This window comes from Mustela erminea, chromosome 1, assembly GCF_009829155.1.
Source record: "Mustela erminea isolate mMusErm1 chromosome 1, mMusErm1.Pri, whole genome shotgun sequence".
Classification (NCBI taxonomy): Eukaryota; Metazoa; Chordata; class Mammalia; order Carnivora; family Mustelidae; genus Mustela; species Mustela erminea.
In genome coordinates this window covers 174,962,979-174,986,272 of record NC_045614.1, presented here as the reverse complement: position 1 = coordinate 174,986,272, position 23,294 = coordinate 174,962,979, and the positions used below count along the sequence as shown (strand labels likewise).

The 23,294-nt window shown below is 33.8% G+C and overlaps 1 protein-coding gene across 4 annotated transcripts in view; it reads left to right on the top strand.

Annotated features, from left to right (window-relative positions):
- The window catches only part of EPHA6 (EPH receptor A6), an 881,405-nt gene that overhangs the window by 728,116 nt on the left and 129,995 nt on the right, over positions 1–23,294 (top strand). For 2 of the 4 annotated variants that reach the window (XM_032351616.1, XM_032351607.1), the window contains 3 exons: positions 4,426–4,551; positions 6,382–6,456; positions 21,619–21,680. In XM_032351616.1, coding sequence (XP_032207507.1) covers positions 4,426–4,551; positions 6,382–6,456; positions 21,619–21,680 — 263 coding nt within the window. The remainder of the gene's footprint in view (positions 1–4,425; positions 4,552–6,381; positions 6,457–21,618; positions 21,681–23,294) is intronic. The other 2 variants (XM_032351621.1, XM_032351619.1) reach the window with 1 other exon arrangement.

Here is a 23,294-nt window from a genome sequence, read left to right as displayed (position 1 = left end):
AGATTCTTTCTCTCACTCTGCCCCCTGCCCTGCTTGCTCTCCCTATTAAAAAAAAAAAAATTGGGACCATCTGATAATATTGTCTTATATTTATGATTATTTACTTTATTTAATCCTTACATTAGTATTATTAGGTAGGGTGAATTGTTATTTTCATTTTATATATGAGGAAATTAAGGCATGAAGAATCGAAGTCATAGTCATTTTGTTATACAAATTCTAAAGATCTAATTTCCAAGGTAAAGTTATTTCAAAGAGATTCCTGCAAATCAATGAAAATGAGATTTTGTTTCATCAAGTTTCAGTGTTAAATATATCTTATTTTAACTCTTTGAAAACTGGCAACTCTACAGGCCAGATTACTTTCAAATAATCTAGATAATCAAAATCCTCTATTAACTGATCAAATCAGATGTCAAAACTCAGGCCAATCATGTATGCTTTTTTTTACATCATGGTCAATAGCAACCAATTATTTTTTTTTAGGATGCTTTGCTCTCATACAGTGTTTCTCAGTGGTGCTGCTATCATTTTGAGAGAAATTCTCCTTTGTGAAGGGGGTATGTATACCAGTTATTATAATGCCTTTAGCATACATCCTGACCCTCACCCCAAAAATATGTCTTCCCTTAGTCATAATTTGCAGTACTACCTAAAGGATATCAATGACCACTGAACTACGGAAGGACAGATAACCTGCAGCCAGTGACTTATGTTAATTTACCTTATACCAGTAGTTAATAGTGTCTTTAGTGAGTCTTAAAATCAAAAGTGTTTGAAATTATATTGGAGTAGGGTTTCAGATTTAGCAAATAAAAATATAGGATGCCCAATTATCTGGCAACTCTATATTAGAGACAATATAATGCTAATATCCTATTACGATATTTCTTTAACCCACTTACTCATGATCACTAACAAACTGGAAACTCTTTTATTTGAGATTAGTAAAGCATATGTGAAGTGACACATCTTATATTTTCAAACTTGTAATGAAAGGGAGGAATATTCTCATCAAAAGTCTACTTTATCTGACACATAACTCAGACTACTGAATGCAACTAAAAACAATACATCTACATTTATCCTGCTACAGATAATAGCTGTTGTTTATTCTTTTGCTATAATATACTTAATAAGTTCAATACTTGCTTATTTAGTTTGTTTCCATGTTTAATTCCAGTACAGTGTAATATTAGTTTCAGATGTACAATATAGTGATTCAGCGCTTCCATACAACACCCAGGTTCTCATCAGAGCAAGTGCCCTCCTTAATTGCCATCACCTATTTCTCCCATCCCCCCACCCACCTCCTGTTTGATAGCCATCAGTTTGTTCTCTGTAGTTAAGAGTCTGTTTCTTGGGGCGCCTGGGTGGCTCAGTGGGTTAAGCCTCTGCCTTTGGCTCAGGTCATGATCTCAGGATCCTGGGAGCTAGCCCCACATTGAGGCTGGGGAGCCTGCTTCCTCCTTCCTCTTTCTGCTGCCTCTCTGCCTACTTGTGATCTCTTTCTCTGTCAAATAAATAAATAAAATCTTTTTTTTAAAAAAAAGAGTCTGTATCTTGGTTTGTGTGTCTCTCTTTTTTCTGTGTTACAATTACTTATTTAAAAAATAAAATAAAAACAGCCAAAGACAGCAGTGTAAGCAATACAACAAACCAGACTAAAATTATTTCATATCTAATCCCAAAAGGTTCCTGAACTTAATTTCTTATAGATTATGAGATAAGAGAATTATAACAAAGAATAAGTTCAGCTTCATTATTGAATTGTGAAAACAGAACTGTAGTGTTTCATGCAATCTCTATTGACATGACTGACCCTAAGGAGAAAAATGATAAGACGTTATTAGCACGTAATATGATATTTCAACTGAATATGTATTCATGTACACCTGCTTTTCTGGTTGTTTGTTTCATATATATATATAAAAAATGACAGTTCCTTAAGGAAGAGATGCCACAATAAATGAAAGGTCTTTTAACCCGCAGTAAAGAAACATAACAAAACTATAATGAATGATGCAGCAAGTTTAAGAAAATGAAAGCTGTTATTAAATATGACAAGCTGTCACAACCACAAAAATAGCAATCAGTGTAATCATAGCAGTAATATAATATTTTTATTTTGTTTCAAGAAGTTAAAATAATGGATATCTTTTCTTAGTTAACAGTATCAAGTAATATGGTTAAAATAGCAATTATAAAGACAAAAATCTCTAAATGTGAAGCATATTAACATTATTTAAAGTCTGCTCTACATGCTTTTTTTCTTCCAATTTCTTTTATGATAATTATATTTATATTCCTTTGTATTTCCTGTACATGATTATGTTATTCTTTTCCTTTACAATCTAGGATTCTTTAACCCAGCTTCCTGTCACTTGGCTTCAATAAATCCATAATCAGCTAGAATTGGAGTATTTCTGTTTGTTACAGCCTATACTATAATATGAATTTCTTATAATTCTTTTCACTGAAACAAAATCACCATTATTTTTGTAACTTTATTTTTTTAGATTTTTATGTATGTATTTGACAAAGAGAGATTACAAGTAGGTAGAGAGGCAGACAGAGAGGGCAAATCAGGCTCCCTGCTGAGCAGAGAGCCTGATGTGGGGCTCGATCCCAGGACCCAGAGATCATGACCTGAGCCAAAGGCAGAGGCTTAACCCACTGAGCCACCCAGGTGCCCCACTTTATAACTTTACGAATGAAGTATAAATATGTAATTATCTCTACCTGGTATTCAGTGATGCTTCTTGGCTATGGGCATTTTCCCAGAATGTTGAAATATTGCAATGTGGGATGTGTGTAAATGAGGGCACACTTTTGCTCAATGATCTATACCCTCATGTAGTAGAAATTAGAGTCACTGTTCACCAAAAGTTACCTCAGAACATTCTGTGGCCTACAACTTGGCACTATAGCCACATCTCTTAATGCTTAAGGGACCCAAACTCCTCTGGGCCTTTATACTAAAGCCTCATAAAGTCAACAACAAAATGGATTTATTTACAGTAACTGATTTCCTTTCTATGCTTTCTTTAATTCAATGTACAATGGGCAGGCCTCACCCATAAAACATCTCTAAAGATCTGAGAAATGCTGGCTTTTCTTTAGCAACGAGTTTCTCCAGAGAAGCAACTTGTATAAAGAGTGATAGGTATACCAGGTCTGTTTAATCCTAACCCAAGTCCAAAGAGGCTGTCAATTTTAACATATTGTAGGAGCAAAATTTGTGTCAAGGAACAGAATGAAGTCTCTTCAAAAATTCAGGACTTGTTAAAACTGAGCACACAGTCTACTTATCCAGAAACTGCTGGTCCTGGTTGGGGTTTCAGAGGCCCCGAAGGATATGGGTGCCTTACCACCATCAGTGTAACTTGCTTGTAGGGGATTATTGTGATTAAACTTGGATATACCGTATCAATTACCAGTGCCGGCCATGCACTGACAGTGCTTATGTATTAAATTTTCTTCTGAATGACTTTAGTATCTTTCAGGTCATTGAGACACCAAATTGTAATGCTATTATTCCAAACTGCGGGGTTTCTAATTCACATTCAGAGAATAGCAGTCTTCCAAATGTGAAGCGGCTCATTATTTATTTTTAATCTATAGTGGAAAGATTTTTGTCCTAGGAGTCCGCCAGCTCACCGGCAGCCCTCTCCCTTCCCATGCCTCAGTTTGCTGCTCTGTAAAATGAGGACCTGAATGATCTCTGATGTCCTTTCCAGCTCTGACAGTCTTTATTCTACAATTCATGATATAATCTTATGGATAAACTTCCAAGTAGTTTACTTTTTGTTTTTTGTTGTTATCGTTGTGGGGTTTTTTTGTTTGTTTGATTGTTTTTTGTTTTGTTTTTTGGGTTTTTTTGTTTCGTTTTGCTTTACAATAGCCCTCTTGAAAGTGAAAAAGCATCTGGCTCCACCTTTGCAAACTCTGTCTTCTCCCGAAAAGTATAACAAATTAAGAATTGTGTATATTGAGTTCCTTGCCACTATTTCAAAAACGCACTACTGCTGACATACCTAAACAAGGCACTGTTCCTTCCATGCACCTTCGATGTCTCATCCTGCTGTGGCTGTCTTCTGTAACCCTGGGTGTGCATTCTGCAAATAGACAACTTCAATGACTTATTTATATCCACTTTGTCAAATGGGGGTTTAGAAATTTTATCTTAGCATTCTTTTAAACTGTGTGTGATTGTAAGTAGTTTAGAGTAGCTTTCTTTTCAAAAACTAGGTGGGTTTTTTAAGGTTTATGAATAAAAATGCATTCTATCCCTTTTCATTTTATCACTTCTTTAAAGGTTTGATGTCTTTATTAATCATAGGTGTTTTTTTTCCCCCAGTTAAATGATCAACAACTTCTCCACAAAGAAGGTTTTGATAAATGTCCATTTTTATCTCTTGAAAGGATCCTTCCCGGCCATTGGGGTGGAGGCGTTTTGCCCCAGCTTCCTGAGGGCAGGATTTTTAAATAGCATCCAGGCCCCTCATCCAGTGCCAGGGGGAGGATCTCTGCCCCCCAGGATTCCTGCTGGTAGGTATTTCAGGTGAAGTTTTCTGCCACCATATACATCAATAGAAGTTTGCTCACAATTGAAAGATCCATAAGACAAAAATAAGTATTGCTATATTGTTGAAAGTAAATGCGAGTGACTTTTCTCTACTGCAGGAACCACATTTATGATACCTAATGCTTCAGAAGTCGTGAAAGGAAGTGGAAGAAAAATCTGTAACCCAACTAGCATAATGCTGGGACTTCTTCTAGAATAATTTTTACATGAATAAGAACTAGAGCTTTAAATTTCCCAAATTTCATAAATCAGGAATAAAAGTAAAGATAAATTTGAGCTATTTTGCCACTTGGAACTGGCTAGCAAAGAGAATTAAAAATAACATTATTAACAGAAAGAGTAAGTCCATATTTGGATGATTTTATAGAGATTTAATTAAAATTTCATTTCACTAAAGAGAAATTATTGGAAGAAATGCCCAAAATGTAGCAAATTTGGAAGAACCTTTTGAAAAAGAAAATTAATACTCAGTTTCCCCTGAAAATGTTAATCTGACCAAAGCTATATTTTATTAATGAGAGAAACAAAATATAGAAATTGAGCACTTTAAAGTGCAATTTCAAAGTTTACTAAATCACTTTCAGATTATCCATGGTAGTATTTGAGTCACAAATTGTTTCTCCCCTCTCATTTTTAAGATATCAAGCTGCCTTCTTCTTCTGTATGAAGGACACAAACCTGCTTTGTATTTCATATGTGTCTTAGCAAAATAGAATTAGGATATTGATTTTTGGAGTTTTATCTATCTTAATTCTTGTTTTTTATCATAATTAATAATTATGCCACAAATTATAGTAATGACACCAATGTATTCAGGAGGGTCTGGCCCATCCAACCAATACTGGAAACAATTGAAGACACTTGGAAATCCAATAAAAACAAAATTCCAACATGCACATTTCTTGCTTTTCTTGACAAAATTATACTGACAAAGCCTAAGATTATTATGCTTACATTTTTCTGTTGTTTTTCAATTATCCTTGTCTATTAAATTACAACATACAAAATAACAAACTATAAATACGCTTTGATGTAATTTGGTTTTATCATTGAATAATTACAGATTGATAATGGTTTGAGGCTTTGTGGCAAACAAAGCCACTGATAGGTAGGAACCAAAGTTATGTGAATTAAAAATTAGCAATTTTAATTCTAATGAGTGCCACTTTTTTCCTCTTTAGAAATGAAACTATCAATTGCACAGAAATGTTGCATTCTTACTGTTGGTGGTGATGGTGGTGTTGATATAAAAGACTAGAAATAAAAATCCATATATGCTAAGCTCTCAGAGTTACCTGCAAATATAAAAAGGCAGTTTTCACATATATTATTAATATCTCAGTGATTGGAATTTTGTAGTGATTGGATGATTTGTAGTTTAATGGCTTAATCCTTAGCTCTTACTGACAAATCATGGTGGATTTAGGTACGTTTGGCAGAAATGACATTACGAAGTTCAGGAGTGACTTGAATTATTCAGCATCACTGGTAAATAAATAAATAAATAACCCTTGTCATTTAGCCACTGAGAAAGATAGAAGAAAGGTGATGTTTCTATAACACATACACAGAAAACAACTTTCTAGAGAGAGATCAGAAAGAACACTCTAGCACTCTATTCTTCTTGGCTTTAAGCGAAATTTGCCTCCAGCTTTCATAGGAGAGAAAACTCAGTTCAGTTTTCATGACTTACATACAAATCAGGTGTAACAAAATTGCCTCATAAAAAATTTATAGATCTAAACTTGTTCCTGTTCCCTCAAACTGAAATTAACTCAACTCACTTTTCCTAGCTTATATCACTTTGATAAGTGATCCCTGTACACTTCCTCTGGCACTTTTCAGTAATGACGGCTACAATTTCAAAGGTAATTTTTATCCTCTTCCATTTATCTACAGCTTATTTCCCAAGAATTTCCTTTATGATTTTGTGTAAAGAGGCATGAATCTGTAATCACGAGACGTGTTTATTCTTTTATATTTTTAAAAAGTATTTCTTTGCTATCTAATAGAAGAACTCATAACCCTTCAGGTTTAGGACATCATCAAAAAAGCAGTTCCTCCCATGACCTGTACCATGGTATTTTAAATAGTTAGCCAGAGGTTGATGTCCGTGGGGCACCAGTTAATTTGCTTTCTCCCAATTGACTATATTTCACAGTACTTCAAGGGTCAAAAGACATTAGCTATGTCGTTCAAGAAATCACAAAAACCTGTTCTAATGACGGGGCTCATTTAATTCCCAGTAACTTATCTTAATCAAATTTAAATGAAATATGTGATGCTGTCTTGTGTAAAATAGCTTCTTCGCATTCATGTCACACTGTGCTATCAAGAAGCAATGTTTTTATAGTAAATTTTACACTTACTGCAATAATGAGTGCATCATTGACTCATGAGGTCCAGAAAACAGATAAGCCTGAAGTTGGTAAAATTATGTAACCATTGTCAATTGTTTATACTGTTTATATGACCTTACTATTTTTTAGAAAGGTCATAATAAAGAGTTTTTATTTTTAGTTCCAAACAGAGAAGGATACCAGAAAGTAATTGGCTAAAAATTGAATAGCAAGTATAGTCATGCATTGAATGCAATGCCTTTCAGATAGAAGTTACCCAACAAAGTAAGGAAAGTCACAGGAGAGAAGAGAGGAGGGGTGAGAAGAGATAAGAGAGAAGGGAAGCTGGAAGAGAAGATAGAATTACGTAACTGCTATTATATTTTTTAAATCAAAATCTTCCCTGCTCAAATCAAATTCTACCTCCCTGAAAAGAACTGATGTCCTTCTTCTAAATATGTAATCAGGCATATATTCTAAAATGGTAATAAGTTGTCTTCTTTGCTCCATCTAGTTATTTCTTTGACTTAATTCTGTAGCCACACTGTATCTGAAAGTGGGATAGAACATTTTTATATGCCACAGAGTACTGATTACACATAGGGTCTTAGACTCGTAACTTACCTTATGACAGATTCTGCCTCTACCCAAACCCTTTATGTTTTTGGCAATTTCATTTCACATATCATATACAAATAAAAGCAGCATAATAAAGTCATTGGGAGATAAAATTATGCAGTTATAATGATGGGGTAATACATGGAAGTTTACTGATTCAGTCTTTTCTGTCACTGCACAGCATTAAGTATCTAACATCATGTAGTACCTTAAATTTAAACTAAGATCCAAATATTACAATGTATCTTAAAAATTAAACTTATTAGTAAAATATAAAGGCATAAGAAATATAAAGGCATATTCATTACCTAATAAATTAGTCAGAAAATAGCATCCTAGATGGGTATGATTAGATCAACAAAATTCTAAGTTACATTTTTCTAGCAGTTTTCTGTCAGTTACGGGAGACATATTTTTCACTAAAGAGGCAAACATTTTATTTATTTTATATATATATATAATTATAATATATTTGTATGATCAAGATCAAACTCAAACATATACTTCAAACTAAATGATTTGTCAATTATAAGCAAAGTCTGTGAAAGAGAAAACAAAGGAAACAGGCAGCATGTGGGATTTAGAAACGGATAAATTCTGATAGAAATCAATGTCCAGTGCTAAAACAGCGTTTTTGCTGTCTGAGATATAGTAAAATCTCACAAGACAAATTTTAAAGTAATATTTCTGCCACACACCTGGATTCTTTCACTGAGCACAAAGAGTTGTTGGGGCTTTAGCATCTGACTGATTTTGTTACGGGGTTGATTCTGACCATAGGAAGTATGCAATGTGAATCACTATTTACAGAGAAACCTACAACAGATGCTTGATGTTGTAGAAGCTGGGACATATAGATACCAAGCAGAACTATAAGAAACCTAGAGGGTGTTCAATACGCTTGTTGTGTTTCCAAAATTCACTGTACATGATCAGTTTGGTGTTCTTGTACCACAGTTTTTAACTGAAGGAACCAGTTGGAACAATCTCAATTTTAACTAAAACTTGAAGAACTAAAATAGCAATGCAAACCTTTCAGCATTGTTTTGGCCAAACTTGTTAAAACTGTAATGCAAGAACCAAATGCACTGTGATGTGGCACCAACTAATTAGCACGCATGAATTTTTTCACCCAAGAGTGAAAAAAGAAAATCTACCGTGGCTTGAAGTTAAAGAGCAGAACTCCTGACTACCATTCTATGACTGATCAAGAGACTAATAGTTTAAAACCTCAGCAGGCCTTGTTCACGATATGCAGAAAAAAAGTGCTGCAGTTTAGATACCTCTGGAATTTTTCCACAGTGTCACAGGTTTGTAATACTTGAAGCCCTACATTTCTAAGAATATATTTCTTGCTCAGTCGTTTCAGGCAAGCCCAAGACTTTGTAATTTTTAAAGGGCCCAAGATTTTTTTTTCAATAACAGACCAGCTTCTTTTTCCTGCAGTTACAGATGTAATTTCCTTTTTGTTGTCAAACATAAGGTACCAAATATGATGCAATAAATTGTTTTGAAAAACAAAAACAAAAAAAAAAAAAAAAAAAAGAAAACAATGTCCAAGATTTCCCTAATACTTCCTTTGTGGTTAATCTTGGAAGCTCTTCAGTTGTGGAAGGACTATTCTTCTGAAACACCATCTTAGTTTTGTGTACCTGTGCTTTAAATACAATGCTATATATAAAAAACCTCTTTTGACTTCTTTACCTGAGCTTCTCTCCATTGCATTCCATGTGTTGGGGTCAAATTAAATGGCAAAGATGGAGTAAATCAATCATGTGAGACTTCCTTTCCACTTACACTGAATCAGATAACAAGAGAAGTCTTAACATTGGGTCTCAAACACCAGATTTGCAATTAAATTGCAATTAAATGAAATCAAATATATAATTAATAAAGCTAATATATAATGATTTTTTTTTTTACCATTTGAAAAAAAGATTTGGATGAGCCTTATCCTCAAATAGCCAGACATTTTCATATCTTCACGAGTGTCCCCTGACTAGCAGGAAATGAATACACAATCCAGTTTTCTATAAACTGATAACAGATCCAACTAGACCATTTTTATAGCAAAGGACTTACAGAGCTGAGCCAATATTAAAATGTCTTCAAAATCTATTAGCCATGATTATCAGTATTTTCCTTTCCATATTTCATATGAAATCCTATCTGATATGGAGTCAGGGCAAATATTACATGTGCTATAATTCAGGCAAAATTTTTCTTATTCAGAAGGCATATAGTTTAAAAGGTAGAAATGCTAGGAATGATAAGTAAGGTTAAAGCTGCAGAGAATCTCAGATCTAAGAATATAATATTATCAGATTTTGATGCATACAGAGGACTGTGGAAAAGCAGTAACACAAATATATAAGGCTAAGTGGCAAACTTAGTTTGCCATAGTTTGACCATAAGTTTAGGAAAATTGGCATTAACTCAGTATACCAAGGGAAATGAATAGTTGAAAAGAACATAACTTTTAAATACAATCAAACCATGGTTCAGTAAAATCAAAGTAAACCATTTCATTTTTTTATATGATTAGGCATTCTAAAAAAGGTCAGTAACTTTGCTTGAGATCCATAATTTGACATTTCAAAGTTAATCATGTCTAACAAAATAATTTCTATACTTTGGCTATTGTTCTTCTGAGGATGATTATTCTTTTTATATTTTTATGTAGTATAAACAACAATTGGCCTTATTTTATCTTTAACAAAATGTTGTTGCAGTCAATGTACATAAAGGTTAAGAGATGGTGGTTTACCTTTTAAGTACGAGATCTTCAAGGGGAAAAATAATCTCTTTAATTAAAGGGTTGATATTTTATACATTTCTACAGTTGAGAATGTTGTCAATTACCCTGAATGAGGTGTGTGTTAATGAGTGTTTGCAATCACCTACTTGAACCAAAAACTAATTATAAAAGGTATAGGAAAAACTGGAATAAATGCGCAAAGTAAAATCCTGAATAAACGATTCAAAGTGAATTACTGTTAAAAAAAGAAAAACCTCTCATTTGGATTCCTAAGTCCTGCTTACTTTATTCCTTTCCATTTGTGTGATTCCAAATAGGACCCAATAGGCCCTAATCAATACTCATTTGTACAGTTCTCCCTAGAGAACTCTCCTCCTTGAAAGTCTGTGTATCCACATGCTTTAGAAGGAAACTCTGCAGAACTAGAACTAAGCTATTAGAAAAACTAGGATGGGGAATCTGGGGCCGGAGTGGGCAGAAGACCAACATTACTCTAGTTCAGGACTGAGAAGTGGCATAGAGAAGAGAGGGTCACTGATAAAATCATAGAGGAGAGACCACACCCAGCCAACAGAAGCAGGAAGGTGGCGTAAGTGATTGTATTTCTACTCATACACCAATAAACAACCCCTTTAAAATATTTTCACACTGTTATTGCTATATTAGAGGATTATTTAAAAACACCTATTGGAATATACTGATAGTTTCCAAAACCTGTGCGAGAGGGGCTGGCCAGTTAATGCAAAGTTGCATTCAGTCCGCTTCCTCTATTGCTTGAAGTCATTGTTTCTAAAGAGTGTGGTTCTTTGGCTTACCTGAGGAGAAATATGCAAAAGATCAGAAAATAATTTAAAGCTTAAGGAAGACAACTTGAAGATACCACTTGAAATAAGAAAAGTCAGGATGAAAGCATACACAAAATTGAAGGTCTAATTCCAACTTTCAAGAAACAGTCAGTTTATAAAAACTTTAACCTATTGAAGTTTATGAGTTTAAGGACTCTTATGGATTCCTGATGTTGTAGTATGGGTCATGGACTCAGATTCCTAATGGATTGTACTTTGTTTCTTGGCCAAAAATAACAGACTCTTCACCAAGAAAATTGACATATGATCGTATATAAATATTTACATACAATTTCAAGAGGCTTCTGGACCTCTTGAAGTCCATAAATGAAGAATCTCAGGTTCTTAAAAACTCAATTCTTTTTACATAAGGTTGTGCTTAGTTGACATAAAGGATTGATAGTGCATTTAAAAGAAAAATTTTAAAAAACAGAGCTGCAGGATGCACTTGATATCAAATTCTTGAATATTTACAAAGAGAATTTCTATTCTTTTTCTTCCAGAAGACATGGAAATTATTAAAAGAAACTTTAAGTGATATCCAAATATTTTACTAGTTCTTTTTTACTTCTTCATTACTTGTATTTTTCATTATTTTCAGATTCTTTAAATACTTCTAGCTTTTGACCTTAGCTATGTATTCTTGATAGCATAAAGTTTGCTTTTTCTTAATATCATTTGAAGAAGTTTGCAACTTAAAAATCCGGACCTTCTTTATATGGCTGTTTAAATTCTCAGTTGAGAATATATATCTACTCTCCAGAGATCTTCATGTTTTCTTATTACAAATTGTGTATTTTTTATGCTATTCAAAGAAACTGTCAACACTTTCAAAAGATTCATCCCAGAATCATTTTCTTTTCACAAAAGAAAATTTTTTAAAAAAATTTTATACAGCTGAACCAGTGTTTAATCTTTGTGTTGGTGGGAATTGTTGTGTCTGTGTGTGTTCACCTTAATTGGAAACATGATAAGCAACCAAGTGGTTCAAATGCCTTTTCCTCTTCCACAGGGCCACGTGCATGCCCTCATGGGCTGCTGGGCCTCTTAAGAACATAAATAAGTGGGAATAGACCAAACCCTGTTACAAAACGTATCACATCTCAGCATTCATTCTTGTGACTTGTAGGACAAAGCTTGGTAGAAGCTGCCTAGTGGCACAATGTTGGCTTTTCCTAGTTTTGTTCACAGAGGTCTTAAAGAAAGTGTAATTAGCAAAACTGAACTTTCTTTTTTTTTTTAATTAAGCCCCTTTTAAAAATTGAAGAAAAGACTCAAAAATAATTAGTAACTTTCCTACGAGGGAAAAAAGGAAACTAATTGGTAGTTTAACTTATATCATAGATTTTTTCCCCATTATAATTAAAATATCACCATAAATAACTTATATAGTTAGTATTAAATATATCCTCTCCAGACATTTGCTTTATTTTTAAATTGTGTTTTATTTTGATTAGTGAATGATACAAAAGGCCAAAAAACTGAATATTTGATTGGTTATGTAACCATAAAACACTTCTGAAGCCAGAAATGAAGAATAGCATTTGAAACAGTGCTGTAAAATATGATATTTTCTCTCAAAAGCTTCAAAAGTCTCTCTTTTTTTTTTTTTTTTTTTTTTCTGTGATCTGGCAGATTCAGGGTCTGCTATTTTTTTTTTTTTATTTCCAGCAGCCAAAAGTCTCTCTTAAAACATTTCTTGTAAAGGAACCTCAGAATCATTATCATAAATTGATGTGTGAGAATGGAGAAAGCAAAATCTAAAGATTTTGCCAGCAAGTTTCCTAACATGTATTTCCTCTTTATTTAGAATATTATATTGCTTTACAAGGCTTTAAAATCATAGAACTTCTCAAGAATAAAACATCTTTAGGAGCAGCACAGTGCCCAGTCCATAATAACTTTCCAGGATTGTTAAGATGAGCCACAGAAATTTAGGGTATTTATGTCTCCAAATTACTAATGAAGACGGAAGTATCATTTGGGGGTATAAGAAGATGGTTAAGCATTCAGATTCTGGAACCACATCTCCTGCCTTCAAACCTTGGCTCTGCCAGTTGCTCACTGTGCATTCTTGGACAAGTTAAACTCTCTGTGCATCTGTAATTTAAGCTGTTAAATTGAACTAGTAATTATATCCACCATAAGAGTATGAAGATTAAATGAGTTAACACATGTAAAACTCTTAGAACAGAACCTGGCAGATTGAAAAACTTATTTTTTAAAAATTAGTTATTACATATATGCTGATTTAGAAATAGTATCTATTGTTAAATCATCTACACAGAAGATTTTCACAGAAAATAACAAAGGCAGCATGATTCATGGATTTATTTTATTTTACTTTTTTAGATTTATTTATTTTAGAGAGAGAAAGAGAGAACAGAGGGAAGTGCAGAGGGAGAGGGAGAGAATCTTCAAGAAGACTCCCCACTGAGCATGGAGCCCGACTCAGAGCTCGATCTGATGACCCATGAGATCATGACCTGAGCCAAAACCAACAGTCAGATGCTTAACTGACTGAGCCACCCAGGCACTCCTGGTTTAATTTGGTTTGGAACTTGGATATTACACAGTATTTCAAGTTATGAGAATGGTCTAATACATTTCGTTCATTGCTACCTAATGGTAAATAATTGTTCATATAATAATTGATTATTGTATAACCATTTCTTTCAAAATGGTTGAAAGCAAAAAAAAAGTAAAAATCAGATAATCTCAAAACATATACTTTTAATTTGATAATTGTCATTATAATATTTTTGTAAATATGGATACAGTACAAAATCAAGAAAGTCATTCTTAAAAATTCATATGTTATTAAAATTTTGCAGTATGGTTAGTGTCTTATAGTGGAAACAAAATCTAACATTAGACATCTTTGGCAATAACTTTTATTGTCAACAAGACATTTCTAATTAAGAAGTCTTTTTGCCCATATGGTAATTTTCTGTAGAAAAGATAGTACTGAATATTACTGAAGTTAATTGATGCAGATGGTATGCCACTGCTCTCTGGAACTGGCAGGAGAATTATGTTTCATTTTTTTAGCCTCATACCTTTTATTTACTCTGAAACAAATCTAGATTAAGAAATGCCACAGTTTTCATAAATGCAATCCTTTCTCCTAATTTCTGCTCAGCTGTTTTGTCATTGGATAAAGTAATTTATTCTTCATCATTTCTCTCAGAGCATTTAGATCACATCTAAATTTTAAAAACAAAATAAAGAAATTAAGACAAAACATGGAACAAATTTTCAGGAGTTTCAAATAGTGTTAAAGTTAAAATCAATTCCAGGGGTGCCTGGGTGGCTCAGTCAGTCAAGCATCTGCCTTCAGCTCAGGTCATGATCTCAGGGCCCTGGGATCGACCCCCCATTTGGGCTCCCTGCTCAGTGGGGAGCCTGCTTCTCCCTCTCCCATTATCCCTGCTTGTATACACACTCTCTCTTTCTCTGCCAAATAAATAAATAAAATCTTTTGAAAATTAATAAATAAATAAAAATAAAATAAATTGCAAATTAACCATGAAACATATTGTTACAGGTATAAATAAATATGCAGAGTACAGAAGATGCAGCATAGCTTGTTAGATAGGAGTAAGAATCTATTTCCTATACTAGCTATTCCTCAGAAACTGTATGTGATAGCATGTCATTTAAAATAAGAAAATGCCTATTTTGATTATGTTACTCTACTCTAGGAGAAACCATCTTGCTCTATAAAGCAACTTCAAACCTGTCAATTTCAGGTGTATAGGATTCTTTTTTATTATGTTCAGTTAGCCAACACATAGTACATCATTAGTTTTGGATGTAGTGTTCAATGATTCATTTTTTGCATATAACACCCAATACTCATGGCAACATGTGCCCTTCTTAATATCCATCACCCAGTTACCTCATTCCCCCACTCACCTCCCCTCCATAGCCCTCAGTTTGTTTCCTGGAGTCCAGAGTCTCTCGGAGTTTGTCTCCCTCTCTGATTTCTTCCCATTCAGTTTTCCCTTCCTTCCCCTGTGGTCTTCTGTGCTATTTCTTACACTTTTCACATATGAGTGGAATCAGGTGCATAGGATTTAAATAGACCTTTGAGACCATCAAGGAAGCTCCTAAATATACTGATCATAGTCATTTTCAGTTATGAGTCTTTTTAACTAGGAAAGCCACTTCTTAGATTACAATTCAGCATCTAGCCAGTAAGGTAAGATGTGATATTTGCCATTTATTCATTCATTCATTCTTTAAGCTGTTATTGGGTGATTCGGTATTTAGTGTAAAGTACTATTCTCTGTTTTAAACACATCATCTCTTTTACTCTCACATATCACAAAATGGAGGAAGTGTTATTATTATTCATATGTGTACATATACATATGAATAAGGAGATAGGCAGTAACATAAGTGAGCTATGAAATGTCACTTAACCAAAGTGGAAAAATCTTCAATGTCACATTATCTGACTTTAATACAATTTCTAATTGCACTGTGCTGATTCAGGCACACAAAGGATAAGGTAACCAAGCATTCAAATTGTCCTGAGATATGAGAATTTCAGTGCTAAAACTGGGAATTTACTGTATTACATAAAATGTGTAACTAGTTGTCATTTTTACTTTGCCATAGGATATAAAAGAATTTTTTGTCTCAGTACCAAGCTACAATAAAATATGGAAATGATCCATTTTTATAAAACTATTTTTGGCTACACATTGCTATGAAATGTGTAAGTCTGATTATTCACAGACCTGTGAATTTACAGACCCCCCCTAGGGCAAATAATACATTATATGTTAATTTTTTTTAAAGGAGGAAGAAGCAGATAATTGTGCTCAAAAAGGAAGGAAAGTAAGTGTATACCAACATTTTTAAGTGCCAACGATTGCCAGACACTGTGAAAACTATACATTTTTTTCATCTAACTCTTTGAAAACCATATGTAGTAGATAATATTATCCTCATTTTATAAATGCAAAAACTGAGAGAGCGAAAATAACTTGCCCAAGATCATGTAATAGGCAGCAAGACTAAAATTTGAAGTTTTCTTTGTCTCCAAATCTATATATAATACAAGGCAAAGAATTTAGGATTTCTTGATTTGCCATTCTGTTATTTCAGTAACTCTTTTCTTGGTCGTCACAGGGAATATCTTTATGTGTGTATTCATTCTGGCATTCCATTGAAAAAATGAAATTTAGTACCTATTCTGTGCCTAGTTCTCTGCTCAACAGTGAATTTGCTGAGAACTACGCACAATTCCTGACGTCCAGGGCATTTTAGAGGGGGCAGCAGACACCTCCACAGAAACACCAATACTATACCGTAAGTGTGTCATATCGTTGTTTGATTAAGATGTAAAGGGAGGAGAAAGCAAACAGCCAGGTCTTCCTAAAAGAGAAAGTATTCATCGAATTGACCATGGAGACAGTATTTAAGCTCTACGTTTTCCTTTTTAAGTATATTATTTTATAGTGAGAAGGAAGTCTTCCAGGGAAGAGAGGGAGGTATAAGTCAAGTCATACTTCATGAATTATGAGGATTTGAAAAACAGGAAGTACAGGACTAAAGGGAGGTAAAAATGACACTAGAACAAAGGTAGAGGAGAAACTGTGAAGGAATTTTTTGCCAAGCCCTTTAAACTTTAATCCTACAGCAAAGAAAACAATAAGTAAAATGGGTTTTTAAAGAAGGAGATGAGGCCTTAGCCATTTATGTTAATTGACTGTTCACCTATTTCTGTTCCCCTTTCCACTATACACTTCATGAAGCAAGGATCTTGTATTGATTGAGGATTTGTTTTGTTTTGTTTTGTTTGTTTTGTTTTGTTTTAGAGAGAAAGAGACCACACACATACATGTGAGGGGGGACAGGCAGAGGGAGGAGGGAGAGAATCTTAAGCAGACTCCACACTGAGCAGGAGCCTGATGCAGGGTTCCATCTCATGACCCTGAGATCATGACCTGAGCCAAAATCAAGAATCAGACACTTAACCAACTGAGCCACCAAGGCACCCCAATTAAGGATGAGTCTTTGGAAACCAGAGGAGTACTTGATATATAGTAGACATTAAAAAAATGTTTGATGCATCACTAAATGTTTGAAATAATGATTTTATAAGCATTAGAAAGTATAACCAGTAACTGATTTTGTAATAAGTGAAGGAAGAAAAAACAAAAGCAGGATATGGGCAGCAATAATTTTATATAGAATCAGCATCATTTAATAATTTATGGACTAACAGGGTTTGATAAAGTGAGAAGTCCAATATTAGAGTAAGATTTCAAACCTGGGTAACTAGATAGATGGTGATGTTTTAACCCTGACAGGAATATAGGAGGGGGAAAAAGTTCAGAGGAGTGTTAAAAGATTTGATTTGAATTCACCTGAGCATAAGATTCCTTTGGGACACAATCTGATAATGACAGGGCAACAGTATAAAGGGAAAATCATCCCCCAATTTTAGGACTTATCTTTTGAATAAATAGTTATTTCATATATTGTAGTTTTGTTCAAATTTATGTCATCCATATGAATGCCTTAGAGGGATAAGAAAATTATTTATTCTTAAATCCATTCGAGATTATAACTATAATTCACTATCCCTACATCAGAAATGGGGGCGGTAGAAATAGGTTAAAAATAACTGGCTCCAAAAATCCAGAATTGCAACTGGGGGGAAAATACAAGCAACCCATCAAGCCAAGTTATCATCACAAATTTTACTACATTGTAGACAAAATAGAGACATGATATAATGTTAAATAAACTAGAATCTATTTAAATCTGTAATAGAGTTTGGAGGTCATTGAGATTTGTTTAGAAATGGCTAAGCTGATACAAAATACTACATCCAGCAAAAACTCATTACTTTTATGAAAATGTTAAATTTCCCCTATAATCCTCTTCTTTCACAAATGTTCTTGAGGCAAACAAACAAACAAAAATACTATTTCACTTGCAAAATATTCTCCCCAAGTTTCAAAATCATCTCAAGTATTGGGCACCTATAAATATGGAAGAAAAAAAATTAGTCAATAGTCCATTGAAGTCCCAATTAAAGAAAATAATTTTTCTCTGTAACAGAAAAAGATGATCTGAGATTTTGTGATTCATTGTGTTCTGGATATAAGTAAGAGATTTCTTCCAAGGGTTTGATTCCCATGCAATTTAAGATACACATAAACATTTCTGGGCTATTTTTTGAAGGGAAATGAAAGGAATTCACTTTTTGTGTGACTTATAGAAGTGCTTTTCAAAATCTCTTAAAGCAAACTGATAAGGCTTCTAAAAAAGGTCTAGGGATTTTGACACTTGACTAACATTCAAGAATATTGGAGTCTATCCACTGACTTCAGTACAATGCAAATACTGAGTTAATTCTGTGACATGAGGTCTTTGGGAAACTGTGTAAAATTTTTTTTGAAAAGCTGAAATATTTTGAAAATATAAAAAGAGAATTAATCACCTCCAAATATATTTTCCAATAGCAATAATGTATTATATAATTTTTACATATTTGAAAATAAAACAAATTACTGTTTACCAATAGACTTCTGTCACCTAATCATATATTTGAATACTATCCTTTCATAATTTCCCTCATACTTATCTATTTTTTTAATTATAAAATGTGATCATAGACTGTATAGTTGCTTGTAATCTTCACAGTGTAGCTAACCTCCCTATAGAAAACCACTAGGAAACAAATTACAGGTTAGATGCCAGCAGTATTCTAATAAAACAGCTCCTTAGTTTAATAATAGCAGCTCTAAATTGATGTTACTGCACAAAATACAAAAGATGTCAAGCTCAGGTGTGAAAGTTCTAATTCACAAGAAACTGGGGGAGTCTTCATTTGACTCTTTATTATCTTTAATGAGAAGATGAAACTTGTCACTGATGAATTTCAAGGCTGCATAAAGTATCTCCCAAGGAGTTACAGCTAGAACTAATTTCAATGTACTTGGTATTCACATAGATTAGAACCTGACTCAAATACTTTGGTGTTACTCTCTGAGGAATTAGGAGAATTGTTGAGAAAAATCTACCTGTTACTATAAATAAAACTCCTACTCTGCTCAGTTTTATGGGATGTGGCTTCGAGAAACCTAGTGAATGGGGATACATAGCATCTGTGGGAAGTTAAGGGAGAAAAACAACCTAACCTAGAACCAGGCACAACATTTTATAATGTAGACAATAAATGTGACGAGAATGCCACTATAGGAAATATCACTATGGGGGACTTTCAAGGAGGAGGTACAGTATGTAAGTTCTAGGGACGTGTGGAATGAGATTAGGGAGAGAAGCAAATCGGTAGATAGTCCTGGCAGGGGGATAGCAAAAGGAAAAGCAGAGGAGACAGAACTGAACCGGTATAGATGATAATGAAGCTAGGAACAGGAGATGGTAGGGCTAGTTAGGAGAGATGAGGTCCAGCACGGAAGGATGAACCTTACAGCTTTGATCTGTAAATTATGTCTGAGAGGCCCCTATGGCATAAAAGCTAAGAGCTTAAGCTCTGAAACACTCTGCCTGATGCTGCCACTTACCACCAGCTGTTGGACTCTGGACAAGGACTTTAATTTTCTATCCCCAATTTTTCTTATTTGTGTAATAGGTCTAATAATAATTTGTATCCATACAAGGGAAGTGCTTGCAAGCTCTTTTTTTGTATCAAGACTGACAATCTTAGGGAGAGGATTTTTGTATGTGTATGTATACGTTTTATATATATATTTTTGTATTTGTATGTGTATGCTTTATATATATGTGTGTATATATAATATATATATGTATTTATATATATATATATATATATATATATATATATATATATATATATATTAAACTAAATATGTTTCTCTGGCAGCAATGGTCGAGGTAGATTAAAAAGATGTGACCCTGGGCAGGTGAACTAACTCAGGCAGTCACTGTAGCAACCCAGTTTTTCCCCTTAACTTCCATGATCCGTAATAATTGATACTGGAATATCGGTTTCAGAATTTTCATATTTAATCATAAAAAATGATCTTGTATTGTCCCTATCTTGCTAACCAAGTGTTTGTTTCAGGCTTCTGTTTCCAAGGTCTCTAAATCCAATAGCCAAATAAAAGACATCCTGTCAGGTTTAAAATCTGGATCTTCTAGATCCTTGCTACAATAGTGCCAACAGTTCATTTGACCTCAGTATTTTCTGATAAAGTTCTGTATCTGTATTTGGGTGAAATTAATGACTTTGAGGAATATTATGGAAATCCACCAAAATGGAAAATTTCTTTGGATTCCAATACTATGCATGATAAATTTGGAGTTTTATTACTACTTTTAACCTTTAGCACATCTTTCTTTAAAATATAGATTCAAATGTAAAATCTAGCATTTGTAGACATTGTACTAATTTGTCACGGTCACCCTTTTAAACCATAAGGCTTTGAGTTCATAAAAGGAACATGAATTACAATATGAGATCTCATATTTCCATCATTGGTACACATAATTTCTTTCCAGATCTTTTTTGTACTCATGAGGGAAAACCTCTGTGCGCTGTGCAGATTCAATTGCTAAAAATTTCAATGAGAAGCAAGAAATACAGAAGTAAAAAGTAAATGTGTCATACATATTTATTTCAGGTAAATATCACTCCCCCTTCATCTGAAATGAGTTTATCTTTTAAGCTTGAGCAATTTGGCAGAACAAATAGATTCTTCTCTTTGAAACAAATCTAAGTTATTTATGCCAAATATTCTACCTAATAGAGGTATTGGGAACTGTAACAGTTGCAAATAGATATGATAAAAAAGAAATAAATGATGTTCAGCTTCGGATTTTAGCTTCTTACTAGACTACAAAATCAGAGTTACTTATTTTTCATGTCCTGCCATCATTGTTATGTTGATCTAATCTATGTCCAATGGAGCCATGATCAAGAACTATTGCAGAGCCCACCCACTTTGCAGCCAGCATTCATCAATCTGATGACAGTTTTCCACTTAGAAGCCCTTATAAGCAGACTGTGACTGATGGTTTATAATTTCCTAAAGAGAATTTATAAATGTCTCCCCTCTGCTTTGCCTTAGGAATATTACAGAAATGCCCGGTCTAATGTTTCAAGAAGTTGGACTGAGGCTGCCCTGTGTAAAGCCTCACTTTTGCTTGTTGATGGTCTTTCAAGGAAAAGCTTAGGACAAAGAGAACATAACCTACACAAGTGATGGCAGAGCTTTAGAAAAGGGAATGTTTAATTCCTTTGTAATTCGTGTTCCTTTTATGAACTCAATGGAAATAATGCTACAAAAAATGGAGAAAAGCCCATGTATAATATTAAGACTTTTGTGGAAGCATGTTGGAAAATGAAGTTCCTATTAATAAAACACAAATAATTTAGCTGCCACAGCTGGAGATCTCTAACTGCAGCACATCTTTCTGTAATTGCTCTAATCCTTGTGTGTTCTCTGGCTCTTTTTGCAGGCAGACCAGTAATGATTGTGGTGGAATATATGGAGAATGGATCCCTAGACTCCTTTTTGCGGGTGAGGTGTTCTTTTCTGATGGCATTTAAATAAGCTATTCTGAGTTCTAGATTTAAATCATTTATCATAAATTAATTTTTGCATAATGTTATTCATGGATTTTTTCCATGAGGAATAGCAACATTTTCTCTAGGGTGCATTTCTCTGAAACTGTGATACATTAGCGCGTTACTAACGGGAGGAGTATATACACATAATAATATAATTGATTTTGCCTATAAATTCATATGCCATATTAATATATATATTTCAAATGATGTTATAAAGAGATTAAATGAAACTCAGTTGCCGCCCATAAGCATTCATTTTACTTTTATCACATTTAACTATTCAGTGTGATGTTTTATGCACGATCTATAAGGCTGAACCCCTTAAATTGATGTGTATCTACCAATAATGACTCAAGTTCGTATTAGACAACTGGTTTTATCCCTCTTAAATTCATTTGCCTGACTTTCAGAAAACAAAGGAAATACAGCAAAACTCTAGCAGAGATCTGTTTCAGAACAAAAATTTTAAAGCACTCTAAAAAGTGACTTATCTTAGTGCTCACTTCAGCAGCACATATACTAAATTGACATCCTTGAGAATACGGTGTGTACAAAACTCATTTGTCTTGGGGCACCTGGGTGGCTCAGTTCGTTAAGCAACTGCCTTCGGCTCAGATCATGATCCTGGAGTCCCAGGATCGAGTCCCACATCGGGCCCTCTGCTCATCAGGGACCCGGCTTCTCCCTCTGACTCTCGCCCCTTTCATGCTCTCTCTCTCTCAAATAAATAAAATCTTTAAAAAAAAATCATTTGTTTTATATAATAGTAGAGAATAACAGAGCTGAGAAGGCACCATGAAGTTATATTTCAAGTATATTTATAATGTCTTTACTATTTAAAAAGCCATCATATGCAACAAACGTGTTCATTGATAATTTAAAAAACAGAGATATAAAAAATAATCGCTACAGTAAATATGTTTCATCCCCAGCAGAGGTCACATATTTGAATGTCACTGTATTCTTAAATATTTATCTATCTAGAGAGACATGGCTGTTTTTCTTAATTATAACATCACTGGACTTTTGTTATCTAGAATGTATTACACTATTTTTAAAATTTTTTTATTATGTTCAGTTAGCTAGTATATAGTACATCAGTGTTACAGTTTTGTATTATCCCTTTTATATGATAAAAATGGTCTCAAGCATTCTTTCTTCACTTTATTTTTTGCACTATATTACTTGATCAGGTTCTGCATTTCACCTTTCTTTTTTGATCTCATTTTCATTTATTTTTCTTGAGTTCATGACCTCTTCCTCCAACCTCTCTCAATATTAGCAGTGATGATATATTTACCCTGCAACTGGACTTGATGCCCAGATTCAATGCCAGAAGCTGAATTCAGTAAAATTGGCCAGTTATTACAGAGCAATACTCCTTGCACAATGCAGACTCTCAACCAAGTGTGTTCTTTAAGGCAAAATGAAATTTGTAAGTGTTTGGGGACATGAACTATTTGTTTGTGGTTGTTGTTTTTTTCCTGTAGCCATTCTCGGAATGTTATTTTACGCTTGTATTCATTTCTCCTGTAAATGTGCTAAATTATTTTAGAATAATTTA